The following is a 15917-nucleotide window of genomic DNA, read 5'->3' on the forward strand; positions in this document are numbered from 1 at the left end:
ATATCTTGGGAGAGTGAAAAAATAAAGAAAAGAAAAAATGGAGGAAGAAAAACAAGGACAAAGGTTCAAATCAGAGACAGGATGGAAAGCTGGTGAGCCACCATCATGAAACCAAGACCACTTGTTTCCTAAGACTGACCTCCAGTGGTGAGTGAGTACAGAGACTAAGATAAGATACAACCTTAATGCAAACTGCCATGATCATGCTCATTATTATTGTATCTACTTAATAATAACAGCTTACAGACAACCACACTGGGGAAGATGAAGTCTTATTTTCAAACTTAATTCCATTTCAAATAAACTAAGCAAAAACAAGCAGAAGAGCTTAAAAGTCTGCAAAGACCACTTTCAAAAAGCTGATTCTGCCAACCTCATCCAAACGTGAAAAAAAATGCCCAAAGGTGCATGTTTAGTCTGACAGACAAATCAGAACTAGTTGTCTTATGATGCATTATTTTAACACAAAAGGCTTGATTTTATAAATTAGCCCATAACATGCACCTCAATTACTTTATATGGTGTCCTGTATTTTGAGTAAAATGAGTTATTTAGGACAAAAATCTTTGTGATATTTTACTTGAGAATGTTTTAAAATCTTTACTTACATTTGTACTTTTGTCTGAGAAGCCAACAGTGTCCTTTGTGAACAGCATATTAAATGCAGACTATTTTCAAAGTGCAAAAGCTCAATGCAAAGTATTTATTACATACAGATTCACAAAAGCAATGCAGTGTTTGGCAGTGCAAAGACACATGCAGTGTTCTGAAAGCATCCCACTGTAAAAATTATTTTAATAGAACCACTTTTAGTTTAACAGGCTCTGAAGGCAGTTAAAAAAGCTACCCCCACCCCCCCCCAGGAAAATTTCACACCAAGCTTTTCTCAAAGAAACAAAACACAGTGTAAGTGCTATGAACAAACCAGTATCATAAATGGAAAACTGTTGCAGAAAATGAAGGAGTAAGGTGATCAAAATCATGGCTATCATCAAGAATGTTTCTGTCTAAGATAATCAAACACCTGAGTGTGTAGGAATGAAAGAAAAACTGTCATTATTCCACTATTCTAAGATCTTCAAGATGACCATTTCTCCCAATTAAAGTTAGAGAGGTTACCTTAGGTGAGGCTGGATTTAGTAATCAAACTGTACATTTATATATGGTTTTACTTGGAAGGTGTTAAATACAAAAATATAACATCGTGCTGCTCTTTTTAAAACAATCAAAGGGCTACACATCCAGATAATGTTCTCATAAACATTCAGGACTACATTCTGAATCAGACAAAAATAAACCTGAAAATAAATCTAAATTGGAAACTGAAATTATTAAGTCACCAAACAAGAAACCTCGTTCACATCATCACTTTATTGTTTTCATTTATAATTTGCTTCCCTAAGAACAAAGCAAATCTCACTTTCACACGTTAGAACAGTTGTTAGCATGAATACTCGAGCAAGAAGCTTTAGTATTACACTTTAACCTTCCTTTGTGTTGCTCTTTTTTTCTGAGCACTACTTTCCGATGATGTAAAGTCTTTTCTGAGCATTTTGACTTGACAGTCTTTCTTCTAACTGTGACTTTTGCTAATAAGCTTTAGTATGTAACTTTATTAAGCAACCACTGACTCCACCTGTATGTCACGTCTTCCCTTTAACGCTTATGACAACGTATTTGCTGCTACTTTTAAAATTTCCTTAAGCCTTGTTCAAATAAAAATGGAACCAAAATTGAAATTTACAAAACTTAAATTTTTATTAAAGAAAATTCAGTGTGCATTGATTATCAAAACAAGATTTATCAAAAGCATTTTGTCATTCAGGGTCTCGTTCAGTTAGCATAACGGTTCTAGTAACCAGAGCTGACACGGGGTTTAGGCATGCAGAAGTACAGAATGGTGCTTTGAAAAAGCCTGACAAGCGTTTATGTAGGTTGGATGCTTAACTGTTGCTGGGATTTCCCTAGGAATTGGGTGCCTGCTACTGCTTTTGGTTTGGGGTTTTTTTCCTTCAGATTTTTTGGGGACCTTTGGTGGTTGGCTTTTTTGGCATTTAGTGTTCTCAATTAATTCATCCATAGCTTTAGATTCTCCTTACAGAACTAACTTCATCCCCATCAAATTGAAGTAAGAGTTACTAGGTCCTACCTTTCAACACCTGTTTATCAAAAGGAAGATCTTTACTTTTTCAACTTTCAGGTCCTAAACTTCAGGTGAATGAATCTAACTTGAACACCATCAGAAGTCCTCTGCTCTCACCACTAAAAATAAAAATTAAGGCAGAACATTTTCTCTGCAACAGAATCTGAAAAAATATTTGACACTAGGTAGAAAAATGTTAAGATTGGCTTCACTCTGAAGGCCAGAGATACAGCACCATGATTTTGTTCTGTGTATAAAGCTGGCTTCCCTTTTGATTTCTCATTCATTTAAAAAACAGCATCCTTACCAAAAGGTCAGGAAGGTTCACGTAGACAGTATTTAAAAATCAACGTATTACAGCAAGTCCACATATAACACTGTCTCTTGTGATTCCAAATTTAATTATTGAGAGGTTTACCTCTCACAACCTTTCAAAAAATAAAAGGTATTCAAGTTCTAAATGGTAAAACCAGCACTTGAGAACAAATTGTTTATCCATTGTACACAGATGTGTTTTCAAGTAAAAGAGAAAGAATCATATGCTAGAAAGAGCTATCAGAAAAACTGAAAATGAAATAAGATTTAAGGCAGAAGTTCACTTACATACCAGGTCAAAAGCCACAATATTAACTATAACAAACTCATTCAGCATTTAAAAATTTGCATTCATAATTATTAACTCCCATGTTGGCTAGAACTCTACCGATGCTCCAGGAAAACCAACTTGAGATATGGTTATCCTTGGAAGCTAAAGATATGCCAGAATAAAGTCAACCTACTATTTTTTTCCATTATTAAACAAACTGCGGTTATTTATAACTGTGGTAAGTTATAGAAACTATTTAGAAAGAGGAAGTATGAAATATTGACAATGACAAAACAGATTTTAAAAAGCTACCATTGAAAAAGTTAGAATACATTTTCAGAGGCATTCAAATGCTTAAAATCAGATTCACTTATGTTTATTCAGTGGAAGATTAGTGTATTAAAAAAAGTTAAGAAAATACTTTATGTTTCAGTTCAACTGCACTTGATTCAAGTACAGTTTGGGGGTTTGCTGATATAAATTAAACATGGTCACTGCCTCAGCAGCCAGAAGTACAGAAAAATGTACATGTACACAGGATAAATAGAAGTCTCTTCTTCTGGGGAGGGGAAAAAAAGAAAAGCTATCTCACTCCAATTCGGGAGGTCATCCACTCCAAGCCTTGGCATAATCTGAAAGATAAGAGATGTTACATGGGTACAAGTTCTATTCCAACTTCTTTAAAGCATTTTCTACTTTTTTGATGTTTAAAAACATCTACTTAAACCAGACAGAATTGGGACTGAAACTTGAACAAAGTAAATAATGTTTTAAGCGAAGCCTGCTTGGGCTTTAATCACAACATTAAAGCTAACAATGGCTCTAAAAGAGGTCTCCGTTACATTAGAAAATATTTCATGCTAGAAGTGAGGATGACACTCTCACTTCCAAAATATTTAGTTGGGTTCACTGGTTTTCATTTCACAAGATCAAATTATGGTAAAGGTTACACAACACAGCAGAAAAAAACATCTTTAGAAGACGGCTTTAAGAATCAAAATGAAAAATGAAACACTTCAAATCACGTAAGCCATTATCTAACTTGTTACATGTACCCAAAAAAGTTTTTCAACCCTTATAGACAAAGGACCTAAGGGAAACTTAGCTTTCCATTTTAGTAGTTGTTGGCACACGGTATGCAAGTTTCAAAACGAGCTACATCAGTCAGATACAAAGTTTAATATTAGTAACAACTTCGGTTTACACACCATCCTTTTCATTAAAACTAGATTTGATTGCTTATTGAAAAATCAACCAAGAAGTACCCAAAATCACACCAATCCCTAATCACCCCACCTTAGACAGTAGTTTATTTAACTACACAAGGACACATGGAATGAGAGGGTAGTGCACAAAGAGTCACCAATTATGTAAACAGCTATATATTTGCATGGGTGGCTGTGTCTGGGGTTGTGTTTTGTTGTTTTGGGTTTTTTAACAGTAAGCTGAAAGATTTTCATATGAATTTGGAGTCTGAGCTATGAAAAAAATCCACAAGATTCAATAAAGAAGCCAGAAAAAAATTTATATGTCCTTCTGACTACATAGGTTAGAAAATACACTCTTTCAGGAATCCACATTGGTGTCAAAAGGCTTCCAAAGCAGTGCTCTCATTTACCATAAATAACTATAAGTATATATATAAGCAGTAAACATTTACCCTTCTCCCGTCAAAGCACAACAAGACTGAATGTGCCATGGGTGATCCTTTATGGAGCTAAGGGTGAGGTATGTAGATATCTCAGCAGCTGTCATGCAACCTTTCATGTCCTGCTTGTTTGCAAAGATGAGAACCGCAGCCTTCCGTAAATCCTAGAAGCAATTTAGAGTATCCATAAGAGTTACTATAAAGAACTAAAAGGCTGTCATGTTACCAGAAGTTCTTAAAAGAACTGTATTAAACCGAATCTACAACTACACAGCAGCATGGAGTTTTACCAGACTTACTGTATTAAAAATTAACAAATTTATTCAGAAATGTTCTCAATCACAGACAATGAAATAATAATGTATTATACTATGTCTTCAGTGTTATTTAAATATATAATAAATTCTGAGACTATTTCTCCACAAAGAGAAAAACATCCAAACCTTTACGGTACAAAGTTGAAAATTCAGTCTTACAAGTAGTCTCCTCTCTGTTTTCAAGAGATGGTAATCACAAGGTCATATGAGTTTATAACACTGGAAACTAATAAATTACATGGGAAAACTTCACCATAAAAAGTCATCTTCCACCTTTTTTGGTAGTGTATTTGCTTTTTACTACCAGTACCCAACTACATTAATATTAGTGATGAAGTAAAAACCTCACTCATTTGAAACAACACAAATCTCTCAAGTAAATTAACTCCACAGAATTATTTTTCCTTAGAAATGGAGGGAGATATTTAGATTTGAAATAACCTTAATTCAGCCATTAAGTGATCACAGAAGGTTTTAACATACTTTAACTAATCCAAACTTTTAATATCAGCTAATCCAGACGTTAATTTAGGATGTTTGAGGGAATTAATCTTATGCTGAACTGGCATCAATACAATATATAACAATAAAACTACTAACAAAATATTTCAGAAAGAAACTGAACTGAAACTGATTTATCCCTGGATATGCTCCTTAATTTTAAGGAACTAGATTAAAACAAATGAGACAGACATATGGAATTGCTTACTTTCTGAATCATAAATAAAAATGAAAAGGAAAAAAGCTTCTTGAAATTGTAACCATTTCACTGAAATGAGAAACAGTGGTGTAGCACCCAGCTACATTAATATGTAGTTTAAGATATTTTACAAGTTCTACATTTGCAAATTAAAGAGTGATTTGATTATAATCAAACATTTCCTGTTAGAAAAATGGTTCATAATAACTTTTCTGTTTATCTTTTCCATGGTCTTGAAATGTCACCAACATGCCTGCAGGTTTAAGCTTAGATTTTTTTTTTGTGATAGTGTCATTTTTGCTAACATAGGAAGCATGTAATGTTATCTGGCTGCTCACAATAAAACAATTCTCCCAGCTCCCCACCATACCTCATGAGCCAGCATTCTATAAAGTTCTTCTTTTGTAATAGAAAGTCGCTCTCTATCAATGCTGTCAACAACAAGAATGATGAACTAGGGGAAAAAACAATAGTACAGCATGTAAGTACAAAGTATAAATTACAGAAAGCATGTTTTCAAGAGATCACTACCAGAAGTCTTCATATATGAAGGCGAGAGAGAGACAGACTTTCAGAGCATGCTACAAAACAGAGCAAGAGGTTTATTGTTACAGTTTTTTGCTAGAGTCCTGGGAATCACACATGAAGGCTACAGTCAAACAAAAAACTAAAATACTATTGTGCTTGTACATTTCAGCGCTGCTATTAAGATCTACTTCCATGTACACTATGGTTAAATCTCCTTGGTGGATTTTCAGGCCCCACATCATCAGCAAAATGATCACAGAGGTACCAAAAGCATCTACAGACAATAGATTACATTTAAAATGTGTATGACAAACCTTCTACACAATTATCATCGAAAACAGCTATTATGTTCACTACTACTTGCATACTCAGAAAACTACAAAATTGAAATTCCCTCCTTTGAAAGTATTTTTAGCAATTCAGCACCATCTTACTCATAAAACTTAAGAAATGTTACTTGAAAGGAGTACATCATACCTCCAAAAGCTCTATACCTGTAGGGCTCAGCATTACGTGGTTGCACACCACCTTAACCTTTGTAACACAAAGGGCCTGTGCAGTTGGCTTCTTACTTAGAACTTTGCACTCTTCCACCTAGGCACTTGGAGAAGGCTACAGTCATGATTTTGCTCTTACTTTTCCTGCCAGGCACATTATTCTCAAAGCCATGCACTTGTGAAACCTGAGACACTACTAGGTCTGGTACATCAAGTCTCCCATAGGAAGTGATTAGCACCAATAGGAAAATTACTCTCTTTTACTCCACTTTCTGGCCCATGTTTTGCGTCTTCTACTTTATAACTTTACACTAGAGGGGAAAAAGACACATTCATATGTAGTAGGTAACACTCAAGTAAATGCTTATAAGCATTACCCAATAGTATGTATACACAGACCAAAACAAGTGATCAGTGTTAAACACTCGTCTTGTCCAGAGTGTGCTCCAAGCATGGTTAACAGTATAATATAACAGTAGGGACATGAAATGTGTGTAGTGAAAAATGATAAAAATACTATTAGAAAACAATTTAAAAATAATTACAGAGAATACATGATACACTGCAGAGGAAACAAAGGCGATGACATTCATCTGAGAGATCCCATCACTTCTCTGCCCATATGGGAACACTTTTCCATCCCTCGTCTTTTTTACAGTAATTCTTTTTGTTTGCCCCCATCCCTGGTAATTTAACCTTGAGAGCTCCCTCCCCTTTTTCCCCTAAATCTTGTGTCTGTAAGCCTGTTTCAATACCCATTCTGTAAGGACACAAACTGACTCTTACAAAAGAATTGCAGTATTAGCCATATTAAGTGGAAACTAATTAGGACAGGTATGCACTGAAAAGCTTATTTGTGAGACTTTTGACATTATTGCTAAGATTTTGTTTAGATTGCTTCAATTTACAGGTAAGGAAAGGGAGATAGCAACAAAAAAGGAGGATTGGAAGTCATTGCTATAATTTGCCAACATATGTCCCAAATTACATTGCCTTATAAAATTAAGGAGATTCATTATCCATTGAAAATGACCACCAAGTGTGAAAAAGTAAGTCAATTTAATGCTGCTGTGACTTTGAGATGTCTAGCAGATGAGGAGGAACACTAAAGGAATTATTCATATCGAGGAGGCTAGTATTAGCATACTAAACAGACTCCTTTTCTTCCTCAGCTGTTTCCAGCAGACAAAGCTTCTAAGTACAAGGAAACTTCTTTCAAGTGCTAGAAAGCACTGGATAGCAAACACTTACTATGAACAACATCCCAAAATGATGGAAAAAAGAACTGACACGTGTACCTTCTCAAATTCCAAAATCAAAGATTCTCAATGGACACATGTCAAGACCTTATTGTTATCACACTAGATAAAGCTGGGAGAAGTCTCTTCATCCTCATGTGTGTGTTAGATGTATTTGTACTTTTCTAGATGAAATTTAAGTAATAAGTTTAAAATACTAGAAATTGAGGTTGAGATGTCATTACCAGGCTTCCAGTAGTTAAGAATTTTCTGAATAGCTAGGGTGGGGCACTCTCATCTCCCTTCTCTCTAAGGGGGGAACAGGGCAGAAAACCTAATTTTACAGTAGAGTGGAATGCTTACACAATGAGTAACATCTCAAGAGATCTCTACTTTTAGTAGAAATGGTAAGAAATGAAGCCTAAGGTCTTTTACATCAATGTAGAAGTCTCAAAGAGACGATACACAGATTTTATGTACACATTGCATTGATAACCTTTTGGCATCAAAATTACTGACACAAGAAAACAACCACCAAAAGATGACCGTTGCTGAGTTCTCCAGCCATTGCAGCAATGTTGGCTTTACCAGTTACCTCATGAGCACTGCACAGCTAGATTTTCCTTTATCCTTTGGATAAAAAGCCATAAACTGATGAACTTTTTTAATACTGCTGCTTAGAGAAAGTTTATTCCCTCATCCTTAATTACCATCACCTCAAAGACATTTCAGAGTAGAAATACAGATGTTAACCCCCTCACACCATCTCTGAATTTGCAAAGTACATTGCAAAAGTTACTTTTCAATCCACTTGAAAAAACATGCCAAAAGCCTGTTTGATCTGCAATTTGTTTTGGTATCATTTGATTGCCTAGGAAAAACATCTAAACTTCACAGACTGTATCACAGATCAAACAATACTACTGTGAAGTACACAGGAAAAATGCTTCAAATATTAACAGAAAATTGGATGCGTTCCCCTTACACTTTTTGGGTTTCTTCTTGCTCAAGGATTTTAAAAAATACAGTTGCAGTCTTTATAAAAACCTACAAATATTCCTAATAAATAAATGAAGCTTCAAACAAACTGAATAGAATTTGCAGATTTCAAAGCAGCTTCTCATACCTCTGTGTTTGAATAATAGGTGTTCCACGATGACCGTAGTGATTCCTGTCCTCCAATATCCCACATTAAGAAATGAGTGTTTTTCACCACTATTTCTTCTACATTGCTTCCTATGGTTGGAGAAGTATGAACCACTTCATTCATTAAGCTAAAGAAAACAATATCAAACCATAAAGACCAGGTAGTAAAATCCACAAGGCTTGTAACAAATTACAATACATTTGTTGTAGGAAAGCTAAAGATGTGTAATTGTGATTAATGAAATAAATATAATAACTAGGTATACATAAAAAAATAAATATTTTATTTTTTATAGAAATAAAGCAAATATTTAAGAGCAGTTCTTAGATTTAAGATTAGTTCCATCTGCATTTGGCCTAAAAACCTGTACTTGACGAAGTTCTAGCATTCTTTTGTAGCAGAGACTGAGACATGCTTAGAGACATCAGCAACAAATAATAAGCTCATAAAAGGCTTGTAACAAATAGATAAGCATCAGTGATTTAAGAGGCTTCTTGTTTTAAAGGATACTTTAAATGCACTTGTTTCAAAGTAGAAGCTGCCCAAACAAGGAGAACATTAAACTGTGCAAAATATAAATCAGAGTATCATTTTACTGCTGCACTCAGCTTAGTCATTCAATAAAGACAAATTCTAAAAGACTGCTAGTCCTCAGGAAAAAGATTTTTGGGAAACATTCTCTGATGGCTTTTAACCTAAATATATACATATATAGTAACTTTCCTACATCCTCCTCCTCCTATTCCACAATTACAATAGTAATTATGATTCTGCCATTATTCTTGGATTTATCACTGATACCTTGCAATGCTGGCAAGATTTGCTATTGATAATGCTTAAGGTAGGACTCAAGCAAGATGAAATACTATTTTGAGGAATCCTCCACCACAAATTTTAGACAGCGTCAGGAAATATTTATGGAATTCTGCAGAGTGGCTAGAATTTGCATGAATTTAATAATCACTTCTTCCACTAAGGTTCTTGGAGATGGGATTATTTCTAAGCATACAAATAAAGACACGCTCTGATGGCAAAAGAATTTGCAATTCACTTTCTGATTGTATGTACAATTTTATTATGCAATTTACAGTTCAGTTTCAAAAGACTGCAGTTCTTACACTTATCATTTAAATATTTACTCTGTTTAGAATAACTAATACCATTAATGTATCAGCAAACTGTGATCTAGGACCATAAAGATTCCGCCACGTTGCGAAGCTGAGTTTTGAACGATTTAACAGTGACAAACACTAAAATGCAAACAGAAAACCAAAAGAGTCGATATACCTACAATTGGTAAAGAATAGTAGTCTTTCCAGCATTATCAAGTCCCACTATGATTACTTTGTGCTCTGCAAAAACACAAAAAAGACAAGAACAAATCAGTAAAAAGAGCAATAATTACAGTTCTGGTTAGTCACTTTTCCTTGCTGAAGAAAGCAACTGCTTGTTTGTCTTATTTCAATAACTTACACAGAATACTGGTGACTTCAGGTCAGAAAAAACCCAAAACTATCCACAAAGTGTCATCTTGTCTTGATACAGTGTTAGAAAAAGTCAGTACTGGCAGTCTTCATAAAGGAATGGCTACTAATACGATTAATTAATTAAAAAAAAAAAACCCACAACTTAGTTTCAGGAAGGAAAGTACAAAAAAAAAAAAATCGTTTCTTCCTTTCCAGATTTGATTACAAGAAAGTAGAGAAAATTTTAATAGTGTTTAGAAGCCACTGGAACCAAAATTCACATGGTTTTCCAGAGAATGGTCTCTGCTAACCTGACTGCACAGCCTGGGAACTGTCAGCAAGTCTAACTAAAGTGTGGAGTTACAAAAGTTGAACCATCTTCACTCAGATCTTACCATTCTTTTTCTTACAGCACTTCTTTAATACCTACACCATTTATTCAGAGAAGCCTGGAAGATATTGAATCACTATCATTCTAAACAAAAATGTAAAAAAAGACAGATTTGTGAACTTCTTTAAGAACTGTATCAGTCAGACATAAACATACGTAAAGGAATAATGTATTGACAACTGCCAGAGTTGCTGACATCTGCTCTGTTTTCCTTACAGTTTCATTAAGAGCAATCTTGATAGTATGGACTAGACTTTAAATAGCTGCAGGGCACAGTCTTTTAAATGAAAACAATACCTGGGTAAAGGTCTTTTGTCAATTTCAAAAATAAAGAAAAAGAATTCAAAAGTCATCAGTGAGCCATCTAGAAAACAGACAGAAGTCTACTTTTAAACCAATTGTTTCTTACAAGTAAAGTATCTATTTCAGTTCACGTAATTCCATTACTTCTTGATTAAAAGACAATATAGAGTTGAGAGACAGAGAAAAGCTCTTTCAGGCTTTAACCTCTCCACTGAAAAGCCACAGAGACCAGAAAAGAATAATAGAATAGTTCTGGTTGGAAAAGACCTTTTTGATCAAGTCCAGTCACTAACCTAAGGGTGCTAAGCCCATCACTGAACTTTGTCCCTCAGCATCTCATTGACACGTCTTTTATATATCTCCAGGGATGATGACTCTACCATCTCCCTGGGCAGCTCCTTCCAGTGTTTAACACGCTCTCAGTGAAAAAGTTCTTCCTAAGATTAAATAAGGCTATAGAACAATTTTGACCACCACCAGCAGCCAAATAAAAACAGTCACTCTTTAAAGACGACTGTCAAATTCAAAGTGGAGATGAGCCCTTACAAACATATCCACAGAACTAAGTAGATACTCCCTGGTGGACTCAGGGCAGACACTGTTAGCTGTCCTCTCTCCCATTAGTCAAACTCACAGATCAGCACAGGCATCACCCAGTTTCCTTAAACTATTCTGCACTGCAGCTTTTCACGTTCAAAAACCCCACACACCAGATTTGGAGAGTAGATGGTGCACTGCAATGCTAAAGCAAGTGCATTCTGCCAGGGCAGCAAGGAAAAGAGATAAAGGCTTGCCTCCTCTGAAAGTTCCCATCACACATCAAATCCACACAATATTTTACCTGTTGCATTTTCCACTAGGAACCAATCTGGGTTTGCCAAAATGGGCTAATCATAACCAAAATGGGTTGGCTCAACTGAACAACTTCTGCTGTATGTGAGGTGAGTCAAAATAGAACAACCGACAGATTCAATTCCCTAGTAGGAACACACAGCTGCTACCTTGGTCATAGGGCTAAAACAACTGAATACAAATAGTATCAGATGATGCTGTAAGAAGTCAACAGATAAGACTGGTCAACAGACACTTATGGTTGAATAACTTTAGAAACAGATAAGGTAAAGTCTCTTGACCTTCCTTCCAGTATCTCATACCTGCATTTGGATAAGATGGCAAGAGAATCAAATTGCAAGAATGGTAAAGGTGTGTAAATTAAAAAAGAGAAATTCAGTGCTTTAGTAGGATCTAAGGCACCATGACAAGGTTTTCCTGTCAAGCAGAAATCACTCTGAATGAACTCAATTTTCTGTACAGTGTGCATTTAACTCTAACCCTACTGAACCCTAAGGCACAAAACCACATGGGGCTTATTTTAAGATGTTAGTTCTCTTAAGATGTGCATTTTTCAGAAAACTACCATCATACCTTCTTCTTAACAGCATTAACTCATCAATAGATATTTATTTAACATTGATCCAGACATTATTGATAAAATGTCTTTCAGATTTGGCATTTTCAGCTCAGCTATTATTCACGTTTATATAAAGCAAAACTGCAGTGCATAATTAATACTCAAATGAAATGCCAACAATTTCCTGTTCTGTATCTTCTAGCACTTAGGCACATCTCCTCCCCTATGCTCTACTTGATGGAAGACAGATAGCACTTACTAAATAGTTGCTCTGTTTAATCTTTCATTTTGCCAGTCTCAAGTGCTTCAGCCTATCAGTCAGCACTGAGCTCACGTGGGTTTTGATGAACTGGTAACATGCTCCACATACACCAGGGTCTATTGGCATCTTTGGCATATCCCCTTCTAGATAGCCAAAATCACAGCATAAGATACTGACCTAGTCTGCTCAACAAACAGTTTCATGGAAGAGCCTATGAACTCTCCAAGAAACTGTCTAGATTTAACTAGAAGATCAACCAAAACAGTAATTACTATCTTTTATTATTACAAATAATATTATTTAGAGGCAAACAGACGTGTAATTGGAGAATAATTTTGCAATAGCAAAGTCAAATATTTCTGTTTGAAGACAACTTTCTAGGGTGGAATTTTAATTTTGGTCAAGAAAAGAAATTCACTTCCCTACCATCACCAGAAGAAGAGGGAGCAAAAAAAAAAAAACCCAACAAACCAAAGCAAAGAGAACTCCAGCAACAAAACAGGATCAGACTATATCCCAGAAGCATTGCACTGGGATAAAAGCCAAATGAGAAGTATTTCGTGGTACTGCCTCATTTCTATTAACTGTGATACTAATTTTCATTAACATTTCAACTGTATGAAGGATAACTTTCCTTTCAAGAATTAATACACAGTAAGAAAGATGTGTTTTCCACTAATGAAATGGAATAAATGTGATCTAAGGTAGTCACGTACTAACATAAAAAAAAAGAAACCAAAACAACCAAAGTGCACCTCTTCCTTCCTGAAGATAAAATATTGACATCAGAAGGTACCATACAGACCAACACTAAAAGCCACCAGAAGTTATTTCCTGATCAATTCTTTGCTTACACACATCTCTTCAGAGTTTTCATGTAAGGAAAGGCGTCACAGATTGCAGCATTTGATTAAAACCAAGACAGTACTTAATACTTGTCTGGAGAACAGGGGAAACCTTGACTCTTACCAAATGGGTTTTCCAGTTCAGAAAAAGAAAAATCTTCAGATCAACAACAAATTCAGAAGACTCTGTTCGAAGACTTCAGGAATGACATGGTGAAATAGCGTATGCAGGGTTAACAAAAACGGTCTGGATCTCCCTCCCATCGTTATATATATGTCTACATTAATATGTACATACAATGAGGTTCTGCTCTGGTATTTAGAATGGGTTATGCACAATCACAGTGACAATACTATTAAAGGGATATCAGATGTACCTGCCTTTCAAAACTTGCAAATTTACTGGTAAAGTGTTGCACAAAAAAGCTTAACTACATTTAAAGAAAACTGAAGTGTAAACGAAACGTGCATTTGGAAACCCAACCAGAGAACAATAACACTGACATCAGTTTGCCTGCTCCAAACTCAAGGCCTCAAGGGAAAACAACAGAAGGAATAAATTCCTTACTATTTTATTTCCTCACTAAAGAAGGCCAGGAAAACAAAGATTCGTCAAAATAAACAAAGAGATAATATGGAATTCTCTATCTTCATGATAACTGTCTAAGCCAAAGGTGGTGGCAGGCACAAGTTTTGAACTCTGGATAAGAGCACGAATCATTATTGTGGGGCCGGGTGCACTAGGTAGGAGAGAACGGAAAGCTATTATTATCCTCTTACGACCTTTTTATTCTTGGCTAGAGAAGTGATTTTCTTGGGTCACTTATTGTATTTAACTAGCATCTTTGCCAAAACACAAACAGATCTTTACCTCAAATGCCCCAAGACACGTCTGGTAGCTTTTTTTCCTTGGTATTAAAGACAAAAATAGCATGATTTTAAGAGCAGATCCTGACTTAAAAGCGGGTTTGTAGAGACAAACAAGACCTTCATCGTCCATCAAAGCTCCAACCGCTACAACGATGAAAAAAAACCACGCGACTGAGAGGCAGCAGCATTCACCACTATGTGAACTCGGGTGCGTATCGCTTGAAGGGTTGGCTAAATGGGATAAACGAAGTGTTCAGAGCTGCCAGCGAGGAGCGGGGAGACAAGGGGACCACCTCAGTCAGAGAAACAAAGCGACTTCGGGCATGAGGCGCCGCGGAACCAGCGCTCAAGGCGCTGCACAAACAAAAGCCCAACTTTTGCTCGGGCACGCCGTGAGGGTGAGCCCGGCGACCAGAGCGGGCACCCGGCCTCCGACGGCTGCCCACGGCCCCTTCAGCCCCGCCGCCCTCACTCACCCCCGGCGCGCCGCCCGCCCCACCTCCCCGCAGCCGGCTCGGGCCCCCGCGCCAACCTTGGTTACCGAAGAGACTCCACAGCTTGGCGAAAATCAGGCCCATGCCTGGCCTCGGCTTCCCGCCGGGCACCCAGGGCTCAGCCGGGCGACGGCGGCAGCAACTCCCGCAACTCCCTCCGGGCGAACGCAGCCCACGGCGGCCCCGGGGCAGCGGCCGGGCGGGGAGGGGGAGGCGGGCACAGCACCGCCCCGGCCAACGGCAGCTGAGCGCCAGCGGCCGCCCCACCGCCCACGCGGCTGCCGTGTCGCGTCACCGCCCGCGTCAGCACGTACGGCCGCGGCGGGCGGCCCCAGCGGAGGCGAGCTGCGAGGGGGCTGGGCTTTGCCTCGGCTGATGAAGAGTTCGGGTTCGAGTGGCTGGGAATGCTCGTTGCGAGCCCGGGGTAGCAGCGGTCGCGGCTGTTGGCCCGAGGGCGGGAGCGGCCTTTGTCCGGGCACGGCCTTCCTAACGGCTGGGAAGGGTTTCGTGTCTAGTAAAGCCTTTAAAAGTGCTGTCAGTGCTGTTCTGCAGGTGCTCACATTTTGAACACTGGTGTGGGTGCCCCGATTTCCTTACACCTCGGCGAGGGTCAATAGAAGAACACAAACCCTGCTGCATCTCAGTAGAGGAATCTGCAGGTGTTCATGTGCAGGAGGCGTGGAAATACAAACCCCGTTACTTTAATCCACTCAGCAGCTTTCAGACTTACTCAAGTGGGGAAAAAAGGGCACCGCCAGCAACATTTTGTGAAATCAGTTTCCTCATATGTCAAGAGCACGGGTCCGCGCTTTTCTGTGGTGCCTAGTGATAGGACAAGGGGTAACGGACAAAAGCTGGAGCACGAAAAGTTTCACTTTAGGAAAAACTTCTTTACTGAAAGGCTGAAGGAGCCCTGGCACAGGGTGCCCAGGGAGGGTGTGAAGTCTCCTTCTCTGGAGGTTTTCTAGAGCCACCTGGATGTGTTCCTGTGTGATCAGTGTATACCTGCTTTAGCTGAATACTGAACCTGTGGCCTCAGCTCCTGCAGTGTCGCACGCTTATGGCTGCCCT

The 15917-nt window shown here is 37.7% G+C and overlaps 1 protein-coding gene across 2 annotated transcripts; it reads right to left on the reverse strand.

The window, feature by feature from the left end:
- Positions 1 to 1733: 1733 nt before the first annotated feature.
- ARL5B (ADP ribosylation factor like GTPase 5B) lies at positions 1734 to 15109 on the reverse strand. Of its 2 annotated transcripts, none has more exons than XM_061996452.1 (6): positions 14894 to 15109; positions 10096 to 10156; positions 8784 to 8931; positions 5765 to 5848; positions 4390 to 4541; positions 1734 to 3361 (listed from the first exon to the last, which is right to left on the reverse strand). In XM_061996452.1, exons 1-6 carry the CDS (start codon positions 14928 to 14930, stop codon positions 3313 to 3315), a joined length of 531 nt encoding a protein of 176 aa, XP_061852436.1. In that variant the 5' UTR covers positions 14931 to 15109; the 3' UTR covers positions 1734 to 3312. The 2 variants fall into 2 exon arrangements, with proteins under 2 accessions (XP_061852436.1, XP_061852435.1); XM_061996451.1 differs by having other exon boundaries at positions 14885 to 15109.
- Positions 15110 to 15917: the final 808 nt, after the last annotated feature.

The sequence above is a fragment of the Colius striatus genome, chromosome 5 (assembly GCF_028858725.1).
Source record: "Colius striatus isolate bColStr4 chromosome 5, bColStr4.1.hap1, whole genome shotgun sequence".
NCBI classification, from domain to species: Eukaryota; Metazoa; Chordata; class Aves; order Coliiformes; family Coliidae; genus Colius; species Colius striatus.